Genomic DNA, 23,544 nt, shown 5'->3' with positions numbered 1-23,544 from the left:
ATAATCTAAATCCCATAATCCAGATATAATCTTTGTAATTCTTCTTTGCACCCTTTCCACAGCTTCTTTATCCCCTTGGAACCCGGGAGACCAAATCTGCACACAGTAATCCAAGTGTGATCTTATCAAAGCCTTATAAAGAGGCAAAATTACTTCCTTATCCTTACGTGTCAAGGTTCGCTTCAATATCACAATTATCCTCTGAGTTGTATTTGCAACTCTTGCTATGTGACCTTTGAACTTTAAATTCTTATCCACCAATACACCAAGATCCCTTGCCTCTTCAGTTTCTTGTAGCATAACCCCTCTAATATAATATGCCTGGAACTCTAATCACACCAAAGTGCATAACTTTACACTTACTAACACTAAACTGACAGCCCAAATTTCCAGCCCATTCAAATCATTTTGTAAATGCTAAATATCAGTAGCATCCCTGATTGCCCTGCCTATCTTCACATCATCGGCAAACAATTGCACATCTGATGTTATATCCTGCCTGGTGTCACTAATGTACAGATTGAACAATAATGGCCCAAGGACTGAACCCTGAGGTACACCACTGGTTACCTTAAATCTAGCAGATTCACATCCACTATATAAATCGGAACTTTTCAATCCTCCCCACCCTCATATTTCACTTTAGACTTCTAGATAACTGACTCAACATCACTTATACTTTCAAAGTGCACTGAGGAATCTATAATTGCTTTTACACAATTTTTTTGGAAAATATTAATTTTGCCAAAACCGAACAGACATCCTCTAGTCATCTTATAGAATTTGTTCAGCTCTGGGCTCCATGCGACATTTTGAAGAAATGAAGCTGCTCTGGCATTTCTTGTACTAAAACTCCCACTATTTAATTACTGAAACCTGAAGTCAAATATTACATGCTTTTAATTCAGATGTAATTGCAAACAATATAATACTGTTGTGCTGGGTAACATATCATAATTAGTCAGGAGGACGAAAAAAAAACTTGATCTCAACAAAATAACTATTGAACATTGCAAGTATGAATTGGCAATTTCAACAAGGAATTTTATAAGGAAAGGAAATGATACTTAGAAAAATGGATAAATTTCCATATTTGAATGAAATAATTTTAGAATGTTATAGTCAATCAACCTAAGCACCATTATAGTGAACTCACATTTTTCTGTATTATAATTCACTATAATAAACGACAGAAAAATGTTCCCGTCAAAAAATTCAACAACATTAATGTTACTCATAAAAGTTCAACATAATATGCTTTCTATAAACACACTACTTTTGTTTTGTCTCATGGATTTGCTGTACAAAAGTAACAATTAGCTGTAAACAAATAAATGGAATGAAATTCAAACAAGATGTGGAGGCAAGCAATGTGAGAGCAACCAACAATTTTTAGACAACCTCCTAAAGAAGTAATGTTACAATATTTGTAACATTTCATAAAGCTCGAAGCGTAAAATTTTAATTTGAAAGTGGGGTTCTTGGGTGAAAGAAACAATACATACACAAACTTACTAAAATAAACTAATTTATTGTAAAAATAATGGCTGTATATTCACATGATATCCCAGTCGCTTTCATAATCAGAATGTGATTGGCACATACAGCAGGTTCAATAAAACACGAACCTAATATTTCAAATATTACACATATTTTTATTCAAATTTAATTCCTTGAGCAAGTGGCAGATCTTTGCTGTAGTTGATAGTACAAGTAGAACGTCTCATATATTGTTTCCAAGAGTCACTTCCTGATTCTCTGCCTCCACCTGTATGCTACAAAAGATATTAAATCTTATCAGTAAATTGAGAAAAAATAAATTTATACTACTAAACATTAATACTGCCCTATATAGTACATGAAAACCTATAGTACATTAATATCATGGGTGGGTTAAGGATTTTTTTCTAGTTTTATTAATTTACTTTTTGCCTTATCTAATATCACACGAGGAGACCTTATGATATTATCAGTGGGGAAGCCCAGATAAAATGGTATATGAGAGTGCTGTTGAGGACACATTATGGCCAAGAGCTGTGATTTCCAGACTTTTTATTATGGCAGAATCCCTAAAACATTTTTTCATACACCAAGGAACCATTAATGTATGTAAACATATTTATGTTCATACAAACAGATTCTACAATCTAATTCCAAGCCAACTGTAAACATCAATATGAATAATGTTAGTAATATTTATTTAAAAAAAAAAAAAAAAAAAATATTTTTTTTTTATTTTACCACAGAAAAATGGTTTTCTAAAAAAAAACACAATTTCTTCACTTTTGTAATGCCAATAACACAATAGTAGAAGTTTTTTTTTTTTCAATAAGAAAATACAACTTGTCCACCCATGTTCTCGGTTAAAAAAAAATGTATTAAATGCAAGTGAAAGTTGTGGGTGTGGCTGTCATGCTATGATTTGTCACTCAATAAGGGTCGTAACAGAACAATAATCAAGCTCTGTCCATAAATCAGTTGGAATAACCACAAATTTAAAAAAAAATAATAATAATTTAAAAAGTATGATTTTTTTTTCCCCATCAAAATTTGTGCTTCATGCAATATAAAATATTTTATTGCAATTTTTGTTCCCATATAATTCTTGCAGAACCTATGAAGACAGTTTGGAGAATCTAGCTTGGGAATCAGTGGCCAAGAGAATCGATGCTCTTTGTGTGGTTCACACATCAAAGAGTCTAATCATACACTTCACTCTCTAACTATTCTCTGATACCATGAAAAAACAAACAGTACAGGTCAACAAAAGGTAGCAAAAATTCTACATGAAAGAAAATATTTGCACATAACGTTAATGGCCTGAACACATACTTAAAGATTACACTGCTATTTAGACATACAAATATGACTTCCAATTGGAAACAGAAGTTCAACTTGAAGTCACAATAAACACTGCCCTACCTCAAATTTCCAAAATATATTCTCCACTATTATGCTACAAAAGATAATACTTATATTATTACATGGATTTTCTGAATCCAAGATTTTGTGTTGCTCCTGATGTTAGATAATAGAAAAAAATACAAAATTTGGTGGGACATGGAGCTACTCTGTATCTCAACTAGAGGCTTAGTTAAAAAAGACCAATATAAATTTTTAAATAGTACTGAAGGGTAATTTAAAATTCATACCTGGTTGTATATTTTTCGAAGGTGAGGATGACTAAATATTTGGAGCCAAACTTGATTGAGCCGAGAATATGTGGTAAGAGAATGGTGTTGATAATGATGCAGAAATAAGGGCAGTAAACAACAAAAATGATGAATCAAATGGACTATAGATTTTGAAAAGGAAAATTATGAAAACTAAAAATTTTTAAATACATACAGGACCAACAACATGATGGTAGTGCTGGCAGTGATACTTATATATTATCATGATCTGATATCCGATATCAAAGAAAGACAAACTTAGAATCGATCTTTTTAATCTTCTCTAGTTCAAACTTTCCTTATTCCATTAGCTGCATTGATATGCTGTCTCTATTGCTCCTCAAATTCTCAAAATCTGTTCAAACCTCTCTGAATAAAAGAAACTTAATTTTTTGCACTCCAAACTACAATCAAACACAGAGACATCTTTTTTTGGTCACTTAAAATGTTCATAACTAAATGGCTTAATTTTCCAACTCCACTGAGTCTCCATGCCAAAAAAGTTCTAAAGCAAATGCTACTAGCAATGGCCTAATGATTTCTACTTACTCCTAAAGAATACCACACAGTTCTTCCCATCCTCCCAATACTCAATGTTTTCTTGATCAGCTCTGATTCCAAATATACCACTGATGTCAGCTCCCCCTTCCTGGTAATTCAAACCATAACCTCATCTAAATTTCTTCTTCTGCTGAATGCTTTTCCATCAAGTCATTTCCAACACTATATACTTTTGGCACTACTGTTAATCGCATTTTCATGTAATGCTAAACTTGATGGCTGTCAACAACAATGGCTTGTTGTTGACAGCCAAATAACTTATCTTTTCAGAAATCTGATAATGCTTATGATAATAAGGTAGGTTAATCCTATCTGCAGTCTCTGCAAATTGCATATGTTCATCTGACTGATTAACATGTTTTACAGGATGAAAAAGTTGAGTTTCTAGAAAGAAAAACCACTGCTCTCCAGGCTAGGCTAGGCTGTGTGTGGCAAGATAAAACAATTCAATTTTCCCTCTAATATTGGCTGGTCCAAAATGTATATTCTGGAAAATTTTGATTCTAGAATATATACCAAGTTACTTGAATTTAACTAATTATTAATAATTATAACAATTTTTAAATGCTTCTAACAGCAATACATATATTCTGTTTCAACACTGCCTTTTTAAATACACAGTGGCAGAAATTCATGTTTGCCATGAAAACATATATATGACTTGTAAAGACTACAATATTTGGCATACCTTTTCACCACCAAAGGCTCCTCCAATTTCTGCACCACTTGTGGGAATGTTAACATTTACAATACCACAGTCAGAACCTTTTGGTCCGATCCACTAAAAAATGAAAAAAATATATCTATATAAGCCTTATTAGAATAAGAAAACTGCATACACAAATATATTTTACCTATAAAACGTGACTGAGTAAACCTGATGTTTCAATAAAAAATTTCTTTCAAGGTGAACATTTGGAAGCATACTACAAGTAAAATCTTAAGTGATTCTCAGCTACTTCATGAAAAAATTCAGCCAATTCAAGAAAATGTAAAGAAGCCTTTAAACTTATTTCAGCTAAAGAAAAAATACCACACTAGTGCATAACTTAATGGATTCTTAGCATTTTTTAAATTAGCAGTGCTACCAAGACATAGCATACTGTTATCATGGAGTGGTAAGGTAAACAGGAGAAATTTATGTGAGCAAAGAATAGAAATTTCCTCCTTATTGCAAGTAGCTGCTGCAACTGATGCAGAAGGTCTATTCCATAAGATAGCAAGATGAATGAATGAATGAACAGTTTTTTTTTTTGTTGTTGTTGTTTTGCATTACGAATTCAGAGCTGAACAGAGATTGAGGTAGGGATTGAAGTAAATAACAGCAGAGATGATAATCACTTAACTGCTTTCCATTGTTAAGCACCCCCCACCTCCATCCTCAAATATGTAAGCAATATTCTCTTGCTAGACAAATCTAGGATTCATAAAAGGTGTAGAGATTTTGTAGAATTTCCATATAAATAAGTCCCCTCCCATAATAACTGGTATAGAATTATGTCATGTTTATTTAAGGATTTTTTTCTTGCCATAAAAAGTATCTTATAAGGAATCCAGTACATTAGCAATGAGAAAATTACATAGAAAGGGAATGTTTCTAGATACTGTAAGGAGAAGGCATATGCATTTTAATTATAATGTTGTGTCTCAAAGTTAAATAAAAAAAAAAAATTGCACATATGCAGAAAAATCATCGTAGCCATATAAGCAATTCCGAATGAATAATAGCTCATACATTTGCATTGTCAACTGTACTATGGGAAAAGCAATAGGTTGTTTCAGAGTGTACAGTGAGAGACAAGTGGATGGAATCACCTAAATAGTGCAGGTTAAAACAATAAATGTGAAGAGAGAGAAAAGTACAGGATGTGACAAGAGGGAATAAAGCCCCGCCCCCCAAATAAAGGGATAACTAAAAATTGTGGTTCTTTCCTATCTTGTTTGGAGTAGGTGGAGTGAGTGTCTTTAGGACAGACTATTCACATTTTCTCTAGTTGCAGGAATGAAAAGGAAGAAAAAATCAAGCTGGGTTGAGACCAAAGCAGGGGTGTGTCATGATCGGTGTTATGAACATTATCAGCATTTCATTTTAAGACATCCTGATCTTGAGAAATCATGGCATGAAACAAGGGGCTGTATTTCAGTTTTGTAAATCTGAAAAAAAAAAAAGGAATATGAAAGTGTCAAGAGAAAAACTGTTCAAAACTTTATAATTATATGGTATAAACATGAAGTTATATTGAACAATATACAATTTCTATTTTAGTTCAAGATAAACAGTCAGAATTGAAGAAAGTACAGGAAGAGTTTGCACATATGTAGCAATTACTGTCAGAATTAAAAATTATTTCTAATATATCCACACTCACCTTAAAAATATCACCTAATTTCTGGGTAAAAATGCTGCTAGAAAGACCTTGTTTTACTTCATTGTTCCATGATATGGCTTCATCTGTTGAAGTTGTTTTAAGGATATATACAATTGGAGCAAAAGTCTCCCTTAGAATAATATCAGCATCATGAGCCAAACCAGATATTATTGTTGGTTCGACATAATTTCCTGGTGTATCAATTACCTGTAATAAGTAAATGTTTCTATTAGATAGCAATATGCAACATGATGATAAAATCAAACACGTTTGACCTATACTATATTCGATAACTATTTATATGTCACAGTTATGCAAAAATACACACACACACACACAGTCTACTTTGTACAACAAGCCAGTCATCTCTGCCACCTGGTTACCAAGCTACTTGATCTGCTGGCAAGATGACAGTACATATACAGAACAAACTGGAAAATAGCATAGCCTGAACACTGTGCAAGTTGCTGTATATTATATTAAAATTTGTTTACATTCTAAATGTTATTTCATTGTTCTTTCCTCCACCTCCCAAAAAAATTTAACTGACTTCATAAAGGACAACATATTTAATTTTAATTCAAGAAAGTACTCATTGTTCAACAGCAGTACTTGAAGTCTAATTCAAGTGGGAAAAAAAAAAAAATCATAAGAAATTTACTGAAGAGACAGAAAGTGCTTCCATATGTCTGCAATTTTTGAAAAATTGCAAAGATTAAACAACAGATCAGAAATTCTGCAAAAGAGAAAAGGGAACTTCATAGGAAGATTCAAGCAAGAATGACGTAAGTTCAGATCTTCTTCTTCTTCTGCAGCTTCTCCCACTTAAGTGGGGTCACTGTTTGTTATGAGTCTCCTCCACACCTTCCTGTCTTGGGCTGTCACCACATCCAAGTTCTTCATCTTCAAGTCCTCTTCTACCAGCTCCCTCCATCTCTTCTTTGGTCACCCACACTTCCGCCTTCCTTGCACATCCATCTGCATGACCCTTCTTCCCACATATTCGTCCTCCCTCCTCATCACATGACCAAACCATCTCAACCTTGCCTCCTGTATTTTCGCTCCTAATTTCGTAACTTTCACTGTTCCCCTGACATAGTCATTTCTCAGATGATCCTTTCTGGTCACACCGCACATCCACCTAAGCATTCTCATCTCTGCTACTTCCATCCTGCTAATGTTATTTTTCCTCAGGGCCACAGTTTCTATAGCATATGTCATAGCTGGCCTCACTACTGTCCTATAAATTTTGCCTTTCAGATTGATCGGCACCCTCTTATCGCATAACACTCCAGCCATCTCCCTCCAGTTCCTCCAACCTGCTTGTATCCTGCATCCCACTTCCTTCTCAGCTCCTCCATCTTCTTCCACTGTTGAACCTAAGTATCTAAAGTCTCTCACCTTCCTGATGACATTTCCTTCCAGCTCCAGATCTGTCTCCTGGCCACCGCCCACTGCGCAACACATATACTCTGTCTTACTTCTGCTCAGTCTCATACCTCTCTCTTCCAGTACTTTTCTCCATCTTTCCAGTTTAGTTTCTGCTTCTTCTCTTGAATCTACACACAGCAAGATGTCATCTGCATACAACATTGTCCAGGGTGCATCTTCTCTTACCTCCTCTGTTACCACCTCCATCACAATATTAAACAGAAACGGACTTAATGCTGACCCTTGATGCAAGCCAACTGTTACTTGGAAACTTTCTGTCTGTCCCAGACAGGTCCGAAAGTTCAGATAAGTTTCTTAATTAAATTATTCAAATTAAGTGGATATCGAATGCAACATTATTTCAAAGCCAAATAGAGAAACTACAAGAGTTTCATGATGAATAAAGATAGAAACTATAAAAGTTTCGGCAGATCCAAGTGTAAGCAAACCTTTCATGACAGGGGCAACTCGCAGTAAGGTGGGTAAGCTCTGATCACTATCCTCAGTATTTTTCCCATAATGTAAAACACATCTCCTAGGAAATGTATGATGTTATACATTATGGGGTGGGGTCACTACCCAGACTGGTTTCGACCTTTTTCGAGGTCTCATCAGTGGGAGCCAGACCCAGATTTAAATACTCAGGTTGTAGTAATGCAGAACTTATACTTTAACATACGAGTTGCTAAAAAAAGGTGTCACATCACAAAAGGCACCAAGAATTACTGAAATAAAGAGCCAAAAGGCTTCACTTTGGTGATGCAAAAATTATGCCGGCCTGGTGGACCAAGTGGTTAGATTATCTACTCTCCAACCAAAAGGCAGCAGGTTTGAATCCTGCTGTGGGCATGGATTTTTGTCTGTAAAAATGCTAGTGGTGGTAATCAGCAGTAGATGGCGTTGGTGTAGATGATGAAGGTAGTTGCAGTTGGTGGAGTGTTGGAGATGGAGAGTTGTAGAGTAGGTACCCTCCCTCGATGAGTCTTGAACTCCCTGGAGATATTATGTAATAATAATAATAATGGGCACCAAAAGCAAGATAGCAGCTGCTTTGTCTCTCCATGAATTGAATTTTGATTTTAAATGCCTTGTGAAATGTGTTAAATTATGTAGATAAATTATGCAAGAGATGGAGGGAGGGAGAGAGAGAGAGAATGTGCAGGCACGCACAAAGGACAACTTGAATGTTGAGGTGGTGGGCATGATGTATTAACAACTGAGGGTGAGCATGTAACAAGAATGAGTGGTCATCTGATAGTGATGAGAGATAACATAAAAGATCAGTGAGTGAGCAGTAAGGAAGTTATGGGAAAGTGGAGGAGACATCTGGTGAAAGAAGCAATTGATAGTAGCTTGAATGATGTCAGCGAATGTGGTGAAATATGATACAGGAGAGAGAGGAAGATACAAAAGACAAATGGTACAGTAGATGAATGAAGGCAGAAGAATAGCAAAGAAGCTGCTAGCCTGCATGATGGAACAAGTAAGGATATTAGAAAAGAACTGATAATGTTAAAAAACAAACTGAGAGGATGTGCAGAGTGAAATAGGAAGGAAGGTACCAATAGTAGACAAGTTAAAGATAACTATTTGTGAGAGGTTCAATGATAGGAAGAGTGACTGAGACTGTAGAGAAGAAAGGAAGTGCAAGTCAACTATGCTGATAGGAACAAATGATTTGCAAGGAAGTATCAATGAGGTAGCATGGGATATGAGTATTGTTAGAGACAGTGAAGAGAAAGAGTAAGAGAGGGAGAATTTTGAGTGTTATGTTATCAAGGTATAGTAGAGAACTGAGGTGCATTGAAGAGCAATGCCATTCGTAATCATTGAATGAATGTGCAGGAAGGGAAGGTTTGAGTATGAATGTATGGGATAAATTTGAAGGAAGGAGAAACTTGTTTGCTGCAATTGGTCTGCATCTGAGTGAGGGTGGCAGTATGAAACTGGGTAGATTGTTGATGAGAGTGTGTGGCCAGTTAGGGAAATAAAAACCATACAGTGGGACTGAGTATAAGCTACCTGGATCGGTGCGAGATAAAACATGAAGAAAAATGAGATAAGGATGGCCTTAATTCCTCACCCCATAGTCAAAGGACTTGACTGATATGGTGAGGAATTGCAGGAAGGGAAAAAGATCAAGGAAAAGTTGCTGTGTTTACACACCAATGCAAGAAGGATTAGAAATAAGGATGCAGAGCTTGTGGTCTTGATATAGTCAGTCTGCAAATTATTGGTGTCAGTGAATGCTTAGCAGAAGATGACATACTCACAGGAATAGAATGTGATGTTTTTGTAGCATTTTTCAAGAAGAAAAGATAAAAGAGGAGATGGGGTATTAATGATGATTTCAGAAGAGTTGTGTCTCCTCTATACTGAACTTGAAGAAACCAGTAGTAATAATGGCTCCGAGGCCATTTGGTGTGAGGTAAGTATGAACTGTACAACTTCAAGTGACTGTATACTCTCTAAACAGTACACATTAAACAAACATGCCCCTGCAACTTGCAGATGTGACCATCGTTTCATCCACATAGTGCAGGTTAAAATTAATTAATTAGAGTGGATTAAGTTGAAATGGATTAGAGTAATATGGAGTGGAGACGTTGGAGAAATTACTGAATAAAATAAGTGACAAGTATGATTTATCATATAATTCATTTTTAATAGTATGTTAAAAAATTACTGACTGTAAATTAGAAATTCTGAAAGCAAAAACTTTGTGTGCATGGTTACTAGGCATGTGTACTCTCTTTTTTAACCATTGTGTGCTTACACATGTGCATAGCTTAGAGGGAAACATTGCACGCTCACACACGCTATTTTTATCATACCACATGCAAATATTCAAAGGAGTGTGTGCGTGTAAGTCTGGCAATAAAAAGTGGGATGTACTACATGTTTTGCACTGCACTTGATGTCAAGATGCCATGTTCAGCTGAACTGACAGACTTCCAACATGAGATGGTAGTTGGATGATGTGACATCAGTGATCTTTCTGTCTGTTGTGACACTGCTAACCCGGGTAAACTGAACTCCATTGCTGCTTATGTCATTCATTTATGAAAGAGTTGATGGTGCTATCACAGCAGGAAAATGCCCTGGGAGACCACTGACACTCAATGACTGAAACTGACAAGGTTTGTCCTGCATGTTATCAGCAGTGGACCTCATAGTCAACATGGGAAATGCTGCAAAGACATCACTAGATCAGTTCTAGTCAGCACTAGAACTGTTCACAGAGAGTTGCATACCTTAGGTTATCACGGCAGAGCTGCTACAAACAAGCTGCACATTACCTCCCCTTCAACACCAAATGACTTTTGGAGGTGGTGTCTTTCATGCTGTTCCTGGACTATACATGACTGGAAAAGGATTCTGTGGAGGGACAAATCGTGCTTCCAAATGTTTCACTCTGATGGTCATATTTGGATCTGTAGATTACCCAAGATATGGTTCTGGCAGGATTGCATCATTCCAACTGTCAAGTTTGGCAGAGGCTCAGAATGGCACGGGGATGTTTCAGTTGGATGGGGCTTTGTCCCTTGGTGAATGTACCCAAAACCATGATGTCTGATGGCTACCTTAACATTCTTGATGACTTTGTGCTTCCAACACCACGGAAGTACTGTACTTCGGCAGTGACCCTTGCATATTTCAGCACAACAATGTTCCATGCCATATTGTACTGCGCATCTAAGATTGGTTCCCACAAACAATGCTGAAGTGATGAACTGGCTGGCTGAGATCCAAACCTCAGTCATCAAATATCTTTGGGATGAATAAGAATGCCGAATTCACTCCAGACCACAGAAGCCATCATCAGCAATGGGGGTAGCTTTGTGCAAGAAATGGAAGAATATTCCAGTTGCAACATATTAAAAAATTGGCTGAAAGCATACCCTGAAAGGTAGTTGCTGTTATTCAGACACCAAAGGTGGTCTGAACCACCATTCATACCAAATTAGGCCATTACTGAGCTTCGGTACTAGAAATATGATTAAAATGCATTTTTTTTGACCGAGTGGGACCACCTTTTGGTCCCACTCGTGGGACCAATTACTTTTGTCAACATAGTGTATATAAAAAATCAGTTTGGTGAGCCAAATCTTTGGAGGTATATTACAAGAACCATTTTTCTTTTATCACATTACAATAAATTCTGAACAGCATATCACTTTAATATTGACATATTTTCCCGATTACATATTAAACTCACAGCCAAGTAACTTGGAATCTTTGAAACCTAATTAATACTCTTGGCAGGGCAGTTAATTCTGCATGGTGTATTATGGCTGCCAATTGAATGCATTCTTCTGGCTGGTTTGCCTGTTCTTCAGGATGAAAAACCTGAGTTTCTGGGAGGGAACTTGCTGCCACTGTATGAGACTAGCTAACACACTTTAAGTTGAAAAGTCCTTTTTAGGGCTTAGGAGTACATGTCTCTGTAACTTGTTGAAACCAACTGAGTTATGAAGACATATCTTTTCAGTAGTTAAAAAAAGTGAATTCCTTCTACATTCAAAACCTCTCGGCTTAAGAGCGTGGATTTATCACTGAATTTTATACAGCTGCTTCACTATTTCTCTCATTTGTTCTATCACTTAGGAATATTCCTATTATTTTTAACTCTTTAGCTCAAAAAGACCAAATACCACACTTCTTCACTCGTAACTGATCATCAATCATAGCTTACATAGGATCAATCAACACTAATCAATAACTATCAACTTCATGTATCAATTATATGCAAAACAGTTCTCCCCTAGTATACATGGATTACATATACAGGCTGCCCCATCAGGATTTGGCTAAACTTCAGCACTTATTTCTTGAGAAATTGTAACCAAAATTGTATCAACATGTGCCCAAATCCAGACAGTAACTATGGTAACTAGATATGGTAATTTCATGATTCAGTTGCTAGCAAGTGCAGCACTATCTCACTGCACTAAACTCAAGTTTCAGTCTAGTTCTCAAGCATTAACGGAGTGTGTAAAGTGTTTTGTTGTTGATATGGTTAACTATGTGCTATTACTGAAAAGGTACTGATCAAGTTTTAAATGAGGGATTGCTAACATCCACTTCCTTTATGGTTTTTGAAACAGCAATGTAAGAGCTACTGTTGAAAAATACCCTGTCCCTACTGAAGTTTTTACTGATGTATGTGAATGCAATGTTTATCACCAAGTTCAAAATAATATATTTCAAGCAGTACAACACAGTCCTGAACAAGAACTTGGCAAATATTTGCAAACCTTGAAGTGCATATTATGAGCTGCAAGTAAATTTTTGTCACTGGCTACTCATAAAATTCCAATTTCTATGCAGTTAGGTACAATGTTCACTGCAAGGTCTGGCTCAAGATGGAGTGAATAATATTTATAATTAGCACCTAATAGTTGCGACATTTGAACAACAGTTGAAATGAATTTCTAATGTCAGTTTTTGGTAAATGCAGTGTAGTCCTAATAAAGCCAATTAATCAGACATTGTGTGTTCGATGATCATCTCAGTGGAGAATTATACTTCAAATATAAAAATTAAAATGAACTGGTGACCTTTCAGAAGGATGTTCCATTAGTAATGTAATGACATATGAAGCTTCACCATATTTTTTCCTGATAGGTTTCCTATTTGAATCTTCGCTATCCCAACCTCTTGATTTTCTGTGTGCATAATAACTAGATTCTGGAGGGAAAAAAAAAGCCAAGTGCTGCATGTTAGAGGTGTATTATCAAACTATTTTCTTTAAAGTGGACTAATTTACAACCGTGTATATAAATAATAATAATAATTATTATTATTATTATTATTATTATCATCATCTTCTTCCTATCATGGATTTTAGGCCAGGTAGCCTGTTCCAGTCTCATGCCATCTCTTTCTTGATCTTCCAATTCTTCTTTTTCCACTTATTTTGTATCTGTATAATATTTTTGGTAGTCTGCTGTTGTCCATTCGATTTAAATGTTCTATTCATTTTCGCTTATACTGTCTCATGTAGTAATTAATTGGTTTTATATTCAGGGACTGTAAAATTTCTTCATTTGTTTTATGGTCCCACTTGGTATATCCAGCTGTTTTTCTGAGAAATTTCATTTCTGCTGTTTGAATTCATTTTTCATCTTTCCTTTTTATGGCCTATGTTTCGCTTCCATTTAGTAGAGTTGGTTTTGACAAGACATTATATAGTCTGATTCTAGTGCGTTTTTGTTAGTACAAAAAAAGATGTCTTAAATATATTATTTATTATGCCATTTCCAGCAAATGGTTGGTCAATTGGTAGACCCTCTGCTACTAATGGCTCACCCAAAAAGTTAAGCAAGCTTGAGCACAGTTAGTATTTGGAAGGTTATCAATCATTCGATGCTGTTGGCACACTCTCCTTTGATGAGTCTTTGGACTCCCTGCAGGTGTCACATAATAATAATAATTTACTTTGACAAAGTTTGATATTTTGGTGTCTATGTCTTTTTCCATAATCAGTATTCCACAATCCCAATATCATTTTTAACACTCCTCTTTGCACTCTGTCCAATGTATCAAAATCACCATGGAAACCAGGAGACCAGACCTGCATGCAAAAATGAGATCATATCAAGGCCTTGTAAAGAGGCAAAATGACTTCCTTATTTTTACATGTCAAGGTTTGTTTCAGCATTTGCAATTTTCACTACATGGCCCTTGACTTCAACTTCCTGTCTACTAAAACTTCCAGATCAGTTTCTTCTAGCATAATCCCACCAATATAATATGAGATTGGATATCTAATCACACCAAAGTGCGTGACTTTACATTTACTAACAATGAACTGATATCTATTTTCACATGCCCACAATTCCAGCCTATTCAAATTATTCTACTACAAGTACTGAATATCAGCAGTATTCCTTATTACTCCACCTATCTTCGCATTATCAGCAAACAGCTGTTACATGTCAAATCCTTTCCATGTCATTAATGTACAGATTGAATAACGATGGACCAAGGACTGATCCTTAACTCACACCACTGGTTACCTTGAATCTTGCAGATTTGCACCCCCCCCCCCACCATACACAACTTTTTTTTTTTTTTTTTTTTTTTAATATATATATCTGTCCGTCAGCCATCCTGTTATCCATGCCAATAGCCCATAATCCAATCCCATTTTTTCCATTTTCTTCCATGGTGTATTCTATCAAAACCTTAACAAAATCCAAAAGTATCATGGTGTATCCATTTCCCTTGTCTAGTTCAATGGTAACATTATTATAGAATGTGAGCAAGTTGTTAAAAAATGACCTTCCTTTAGTAAACCTATGCTGTTCATTGTAAAGTATAGTTTCTCTGTTGACCCATTTCTTTATGCAAGCACTAACCACTCTTCACCACCACTCCTGATACTAAATGGTTGACAGTTGGATACACCGGTCTTTGCACCATCCTTATGCAATGGAATTACCATACATTCTTTCCATTCTTGTGGAATCTTCCCTGTTCTGAGACTCAAATTATGTAGTTTGGACAAAGGAATAGCCAGTTCAGCTGAACACTCTTTTAGCATCTGAGCTGATATCCCATCAGTTCCTATTGAAGAATTCTGCTCTAGTACATCCTCCTCATACACCTGCGTTTCTTCATACTGTGAAGAGGTAGTAGTGAACTCAATGTTGCATACACTAAGTTGATGGTTTTTAGCAAAATGGCCACTCATTAGCTGAACAATCTCTTTTCATCAGTCACCGCAAACTATCTGCGTTCAGTAGAGTTGTTCTTTCATTTTCATTCTTTCTTTTACTTGCAGCATAATCCCCTAATGATAGAATTCTTTTGGGGTGGTCTTTAACTTGCAGAGCCAGTCTCCTTTCATTCTCAGACTTAGCATTCTGTACAACAGCTGTGACTCTGTTGTGTGATTCTGGTCTGCTCCTTATAATTTTCATAACTGACATCATCCTTATGCACCTGGTATTTTATCATCTTTTTTCTTATGAATTTCTTGGTTAATTAGATTACACATATATTTCATTACTATCATATTTATTCTTTGAACTCTAGGGATACATTCTGATATTACATTATTTAAGTATTTTTTAAACACTACCCATGCACTGTTGATATCCTTCCCATCCAACAACTGATATGATGATGCAGGACCCATGTACTCCTAGTTAGCATGTAACCTTTCCTGAATGAAACATTCATAAACTTAGCCACTTCCTAAGTGAGTACTACCTAATCACTATCACCAACTGGGGGCAGAATAGTTATATCTTTAACTAAAATCCCCTCTGACACTATAAATCAGATCTAACCCTCTTTGACCTCTAATTCCTTTCATCACATATCACAAAATAACACATACAAGCTAAAAAAGGGAAGCGATATACACAGCACTAATTTATGCAGTTCAAGATTAATCTTCCATGGCAAGCCTCAAAACTCTACTAAAAGAGATGCTTATGCCTGAAACTGCTCCTATGAATTAACTTCATATCCTTACAGAACACTATGACACCATACCGAGCCACTTCAAGTATGTGCAGTTTGACATAAATATATGAGAACAGTTTTCTTTGTTTATTATTATTATTATTATTATTATTATTAAACAAGACCTCATGGAGTCAAAGACTCATCTAGGAGGTCCTTTTATCTCACACACATCTCATCATACCGGGTCTTAAACACATTCAAACTCCTTGCAGACACCACACTCTCAGGCAAGGCATTCCAATCATTCACAACTCTGCACGAAAAAAACCTGCCTCTCACTCCCCTACTCACACCCTCTTTATACAGTTTCCAGGGATGACCTCTGGTTCTCCCCTGATCTCCCACTATTCGCTGTAGAACTTCTCCACCATTGATCCTATAGCAACCCCTTACCAACTTGTAGGTCTCTATCATATCTCCCCTCTTCCTTCTCTCCACTAGTCTCTGCAAATTACATCTTTTCAATCTTTCCTCATACTCGACATTCCAGAGGTCAGAAACTAACTTAGTCAGTCGCCTTTGGACCCTTTCCAACATCTCCTCATCCTTCTGAAAACCAGGTGACCAAATCTGGGCACAATAGTCCATGTGTGGCCTAATCAAAGCCTTATACAATGGAACAAGAATCTCCCTACTTCTACACGTCAGTGTCCTCCTCATCATTCCCAGAAGTCTTTGTGTTGTCTTCACAATTTTGGCGATGTGACCCCTAAATTTTAGATCCTTATCCACTATCACTCCCAGATCTCTTATTTCCTCTACTTCCAACAATATATTCTTACCAAGCATAAATTCTGCATCCCATCTTTGTTTTCCAAATTTTAAAACCTTACATTTTGCAACATTGAACTCACACCCCCATTTGCTTGCCCAATCACTCAATTTATTCAAGTCTTCTTGCAAGGCCACAACATCTTCACTACTCTTTATGGTTCTTCCCAACTTTGCATCATCTGCAAACAACTGAATATCTCCATCCAAATCTTCGCCAATATCATTAATATACAAGTTAAATAGTAATGGCCCTAAAACAGATCCCTGAGGCACTCCACTAGTGACTTTCCTTTTCCTGGATATTGCACCCCCATACACAACTTGTTGATACCTATCAGATAGCCAGTCTCCAATCCAATGCACTAATCTAATATCCAACCCCATCTGCTCTAGTTTGACTGTCAACTTATCATGAGGCACTCTATCAAAAGCTTTTGCGAAATCCAAGTATATTACTGTGTATCCTTCTCCTCTGTCCAAGGAAGCAGTCACTTTATTGTAATAAGTAAGTAGATTACTAAAACACGACCTCCCTTTAGCAAATCCATGCTGTCCATCAAAGATTATACCATTGTTGTCAACCTAACTCTGGATTCTAGCTCTCACAAGCTTCTCCAACAACTTAACCACAACACCCGACACACAGATAGGCCTATAGTTTGATGCTTGAGTTCGATCACCTCCTTTATGAAGTGGCACAATCTTGCCCTCCTTCCACTCTTTAGGGACTTGACCAAGTGCAAGACTCGTATTAAAAAAATATGTCAAGGCAGGTGTCAACTCTCTGGCACATTCCTTCAGAATACGCGGTGATATATTATCAAGTCCCACAGCCTTATTTACATCTAGTTTACTCAACTCCCCAAACACCTCTTGCTCACTTACAGTCAGTCTCTCCTCCCCATCATCAACTGCTCTTAATCTCTCCATGAAGTCACATTCACAAGATTGAAAGATCTTTATGAACTGCTCATTAAGTATCTCCACCACACATTCTGCAACAGCTGTCTTTATACCATTTCCTCCAATCAATGTCATCCTTCCATAATCATTCTTTCTTTTGCTGGCTACATATCGAAAGAACTCCCTAGGATTCTTTTTAGCTTCATTAGCTAACTGCTGTTCATACCTCTCTTTAGCTACTCTCACCAACCAAGTCACTCTCCTTGCCTGGTCTTTGTAGAACTCATGAAATTGGTTACTTCCACTTCTCTTATGCTGCCTCCACAATGCCCTTTTTCTCTGTATTGCATGCTTAATCTCTTTATTCATCCATCTCACACCTAACTTATTTAACCTTCTCACCCGTGGTATACATTTAGACATTGCATCCACTAAATATTTTTTGAAAATCCCCCAAGCTGCATTGATCTCTTTTCCAGCTAACTCCTCATTCCATGCTACACCTGCAAGCTGTCTCCTGAGCTCTTCATAATCACCCCCCTTGTAGTTCCACATATACCCTTTTTTCACAGGGGTCCTTGCACTGCTGGCAACCACCCAAGTAATCACCTCATGGTCACTTTCACCAATTGGTGGATGATTTGATACCTCATTGATAATTACATCCTCCGATGAGATGACCAAATCCAAGACCCTTAATCCTCTTGTGCCCTCTGTTACATACTGTCTGAGGTAGTTATCCCTCAAAAACTCAAGAAACTCATTTTCTTTACTTCCAGTTGCTATCTCTTCATTCCAGTCTATATTGCCATAATTAAAATCACCCATAATGATCACCCTTTTCTTATTTGCTTGGCTTATTTGACTATACATTTCACTATCACCACCATCCACATTACCAGGTCTATAACAACATCCCACCAAGTATTTGATTCTATTCACCTCTATCTCACACCATACTGCCTCAAAACCACTGGCCCCATTTCCCCCTTGCATCTCTACGTTGTATGGACATAACTCTTTCTCTATCATCAATAGCACTCCCCCTCCCTTTTTACCCCTTCTATCCTCACGAAACACATCATACCTTTCCATCTCTATTCCTGTCAGGATGTCATCCTCATCTAACCATGTCTCACTTATTCCGACAATCTCTGGGTGCACAGACGCAATTAGTGCAACCATTTCATCCGCCTTGTTTCTTATACTTCTAGCATTGGTATACAAACACAACAACTCATTTCTGGATCTACAGCTAGTTCCACTGATACCACTCACTCGATGTGATCTCTCCATGCTGGACTGGGGCCATTTCCCTTTCTGCTTCTTCATTTTAGAACCCTTTGCAATTCCATCTGTTTCCTTTTGATCCCTGATCATCCCATTACTTTCCTGCCTACACATTCTCTCACCTCCTCTTGGAGCATCCACCTTTCTCACGCTGTGTATCCCTGTCCACCCTGAGCCTCCCCGTTTCCCTGCTCCTCTTGCACACCCATTCTCTCATTATCTATACTCATACCACTCACTTCCACATTCATTTCCACTCCTTCAATCTCTCCTGTCTTACTCTCCTGCTCTTCCACATCACTCCCCTCTTGATCTGATTCATTCTCTCTATTCACTTCTCTACCTTCCAGCAGCAGTCTCTCCAAGCGACTCACACCATAACCACTCAAATGCAGTCCATCGCTCCCATACAGCTCACTTCGTCCCTCAAACTCATTCCACACATTAACAAACTGTACTCCCATCTCCTCACACATTTCAGCCAGAATATCATTCATAATCCTTGCTCTCCGCCTCATTTCACCACAATCATACCTAGGCAACACACTGACCACCCTTCCTGTCACACTATTCTCCTTTATCTTTCCAAGCAGTCTCCTGACATTCATTTTGACATGCTCTTTGTTCTCTCTCAAATCATTTGTTCCAATTAATACAATTAACTCTTTTGCTCGTTCCCGCCTCATGTTCAATGCCTCAATCACTCTACTCATTTTACCGCCTGGAAAACATACCTTGTGCATTTTATCCTCTAGCACACCTTTAATAATGGAGTCGCCATACAACGCCACTCGCTCATCTTTTGTTAACTCTTTCATGCCATCATGATTTATTTTAATAGTTTTGACCTGCATTCTCTTAATTTCATTCCGCATCCATTTCATTTCTTGCTTCATCCAATCCAATTCACCTTCTGAACCTCGCGACACATTCACTCTATCATTAAATCTTTCTAACTTTCTAACTCTCGACCCTCTCTTCTCACTTTCCCTCTCATTCAACCTTCTTTGTTTCCGTACTTTCGGTCCAACATACGTCCAACTTTCACTGTCATTCTTCTCACTTTCACTCTCACATATCTTTCTTTGTTTCCGTACTTTCGGACTAACATGGGTCCAACTTTCGCTATCATTCTTTTCACTTTTACTGTCATTCATCTTTCTTTGGTTTAGTACTTTCGTTCCAACATGCGTCCAACTTTCGCCATCAGTCATTCTTTTTTCGCTATCATTCATTCTGTCGATTTTTTTTACTTGCGGTTTCTGCACCACGCCATTTCTACTTTCATTCGTTCTCTCAATTTCGTTTCTTTCCGCCTCACTTTCGTCCCTTTTAACATCCGTTACGGTTGTCAAATCGCTCTTTTTCTTTTTTCCTGATTTTTTAACATTTTTTCGCCTGTCTTTCTCGCCATTCTCTTTCAAACGTGCACTCACGACACAATCGGTACTAGCACTTTCTGTCATCAACTTCATATTCGCATTCATCAATTCCTCGTTCAGGTCACATTTCGCACACACCCTTCTTCCATCCGCACTAAACATCCACAAATCATTTATGTAATCGAAGGAATACATATAACAGACCTCACACTTAACGAACCTACTGAAATCCAAATTAAAATTATGGAATGACAATGCAGCCGCCATTTTTTTTTCTCTGCAGGTTACTAGGTAGACCTAGTAACCTGCAGAGAAAAATTTTATAGTTATAATAGTTATAGTTATATTTTATAGTTATAAAATATATGATATACATATATTTTATAACTATAAAATATATGTATATCATGGTAAAAATATATTTATTATGTAAAGATTTCATCTTGTGTATCGTAAGACATCATCAGTACAAACAATAAGGAATTGAATAAAGAAACACTAGAGCACATGAGTTAAATTGAAATCCTATGTATACAGTCACATGTTCATGGATTAAAACTATTGAACTGAAAATTAAAATTTAAAAATGAAATATAAGAGATTACAAATTAATTTAATACAACTGAAGATAACCATTTCCCAGGCTTTTGGAATAGTGAGGTAGTCATTATGATTGAGGTTAGGTCAATGAAATGGAGCTTTAGCACTTTCTTTGTATAAGGCATGTTTATATATAGATCTATGCAGTCTGGTGTTTTTCCCATTGGATCCTGGTGGTTAATGTTTTTAATTCCATGTTATATGAGTTTTGATAAGCTGGAAGTGGTCTTGATGTTCAGAGATATGTTTATTTACAGATCTTCCTGTTTGTCCATAGTAAGACAAGTTGCATGAACATGGTACTTGATATATGGTAGGCATCATAATTGATGAGCATCAATTGTCCGTTGGAGAAGCAGCAGGCTATGAATTTGTTTGTTTGATGGATATAGAAGGAGCAATGAGTTGATATAATTTCATAATTTTTGCCACATGTTCAGAGATGCCTTTAATATATGGTATAAGAGTCCTGTGGCTTCTTGTCTGGGTTACTAGCAGTATAGGAGAGTAGGTAATTCTTTTTTGGGCTATTTTTGGATTATATCCATTTAATAAGGCTGTTTCTTTGACAATTTCTAGTTCTTATTTTAAAGATTATTCAGAAGAAAAAATCTGGTGTGCTCTTGATACTAGAGATTTTATGATGCCATATTTTTGAGACAGATGGTGGACTGAAGTATTGTGGATATAACATCATGAAAAAGTTGGTTTTCGATAGAAAGAAGGGAAATGGATCCATTTTGCTTATGTGGATGTGTACATCTCAAAAGGAAATATGTTTTAATGATTCTTTTTCTAGTGTGAACTTAATACGAGGATGTAGGGGTTGATTTTTTGTAGAAACGAGTGGAGTTCTGGTTCTGTGCAAACTCTAACTGCAAAGAAATCATCAATGCTCTGCAGCCAGATTGTTGATTTTGAGTCAAGAGAGAAAATTCTTTCTTCTAGGTGTTCAAAATAAAAGTTGGCTAGGTGATAAGGATGAGCCAATTGCAGTTTCTTCCTCTTGTTTATATATTTTATCTTTCCATAAGCCAGCCTGGTTGGCCGAGTGGTAGAATATCTGCTCTCCAGCCAAAAGGCTATGAGTCTGAATCCCGACGTGGGCATGAATGTTTGTGATTGTATGTGAAAACACTAGTAGTGGTGGTGGGCAGTAGATGGCTTTGGTGTAGATGATGCAGTGGAGATGGAGAGTAGGTACCCTCCCTTGATGAGTCTTTGGACTATCTGGAGGTGTCATGTAATAATAATAATAAAGTGCAAATTTGAATAAGTCCACTATGTCCGATGGAAATATTTGGGCTAGAAATTCTAATGTCCCTTTGTGAGGGATATTTGTGGAGAGAGAGAGAGAGAGAGAGAAAGAGAGACAAACAATGCCAAAGCTGTCTATCTGTCAATTTAATGGCATTTATTCCTGTAAGAAATTCTATGGAATTTTTTTTTTTTTAACAAATAAGCAGAGCAACCAATGAGGAAGGGGGGGGGGGGGCAGAGAAGGTTAGACAGAAATCTTGATATTTTATATGCAGGACTGTCTATACCCACAATAGGTCTAAGTGGTTTTTATGTAATTTTGGTGAGCCATATATTCTAGGGTGTCTTGCATGGTATGTTCTGAGTCTTTTGATGATTTCTTGATCTACAGGTGTTATTTTATCCAGTAACTTGTTGAATTTTTTTGAGTTGACTTTTGGTAGGATCAGTATTAAGCTGGGTGAATGTAGTGCCATCATGAAGAAGCAATATTCATTTTTTGATCGAATGGCATTTAAGACTATGGTAGTATTACTGTTGTCAACTTTGGTGATAAGTGGGTTATTATTTCGTTTTAAGGACTCAGGTGTTTTTAACTCTGATTGCAGGATATTCAGTTCTGATGGTTGGCTATTGTAAAACTAGTCTATTAGCTTCGTTACTAGCTAGACAGATGACTGCGTTCTTTTCAATGTTGTGCATGAAATCTAAATAGGGAATACATTTGGGCAAAATCACAAACATGACCTCATGCTAGTACACTATATTAGCATGGTCTTTCTTTACAAATATCCCTCATAAAGAGACAATAGAATTTCTATTCCAAAAATTTCCATCAGACATAGTGGACTCATTCAACTTTGTAATTACAACTGGTTACTTCATATGGAAAGATAAAATATATAAACAAGAGATAGGAACTGCAATGGGCTCACCCTTATCACCTAACCTAGCCAACTTTTATCTTGAACACCCAGAAGAAAGAATTTTCTCTCGAGTTTTCCCCATTCACAAAACAGATTTTGTTTTGTGAATGGGGCTGTTTTTTTTCTGTTGTCGTTTTTTTAATTGTATAATAATTTTTGTACCTTTTTATTAGTTTTTATTTTTTTTTTTTTTTTTGCATAATTTGGAAATTCTGCTCTTGAAACAAAACATGAAACTTTTCAAGCCATTCCAAGCTTCCAATAAGTGGAACAGTGGTCTCACACCTGGCTATGAAATTTATCTCCCCTAAAACAAATTGTTTTAGAGGGAGATAAATGTAGATGTAAAAATAGATGCAAAAATATAAAAATCCAAAAAAATTAACAAAAATAG

General features: G+C 36.6%; 1 protein-coding gene across 1 annotated transcript in view; it reads right to left on the bottom strand.

The window, feature by feature from the left end:
- Positions 1-1,511: 1,511 nt before the first annotated feature.
- Positions 1,512-23,544, bottom strand: part of Aldh7A1 (aldehyde dehydrogenase 7 family member A1) — a 453,020-nt gene continuing 430,987 nt past the window's right edge. Inside the window, exons 6-8 of the mRNA XM_090410099.1 lie at positions 6,104-6,310; positions 4,423-4,515; positions 1,512-1,775 (exon numbers count right to left, since the gene is read on the bottom strand). Of these exons, the coding sequence (XP_090266225.1) occupies positions 1,656-1,775; positions 4,423-4,515; positions 6,104-6,310 (420 nt within the window). The 3' untranslated portion in view covers positions 1,512-1,655. The remainder of the gene's footprint in view (positions 1,776-4,422; positions 4,516-6,103; positions 6,311-23,544) is intronic.

This window comes from Typopeltis vanoorti, chromosome 20 (assembly GCF_054136105.1).
Source record: "Typopeltis vanoorti isolate ZY-2024b chromosome 20, IOZ_Tvanoo_1.0, whole genome shotgun sequence".
In the NCBI taxonomy this organism is placed as follows: domain Eukaryota; kingdom Metazoa; phylum Arthropoda; class Arachnida; order Uropygi; family Thelyphonidae; genus Typopeltis; species Typopeltis vanoorti.
Note: the sequence above shows the minus strand (reverse complement) of the source record. Positions and strands in the feature narration are given on the sequence as shown.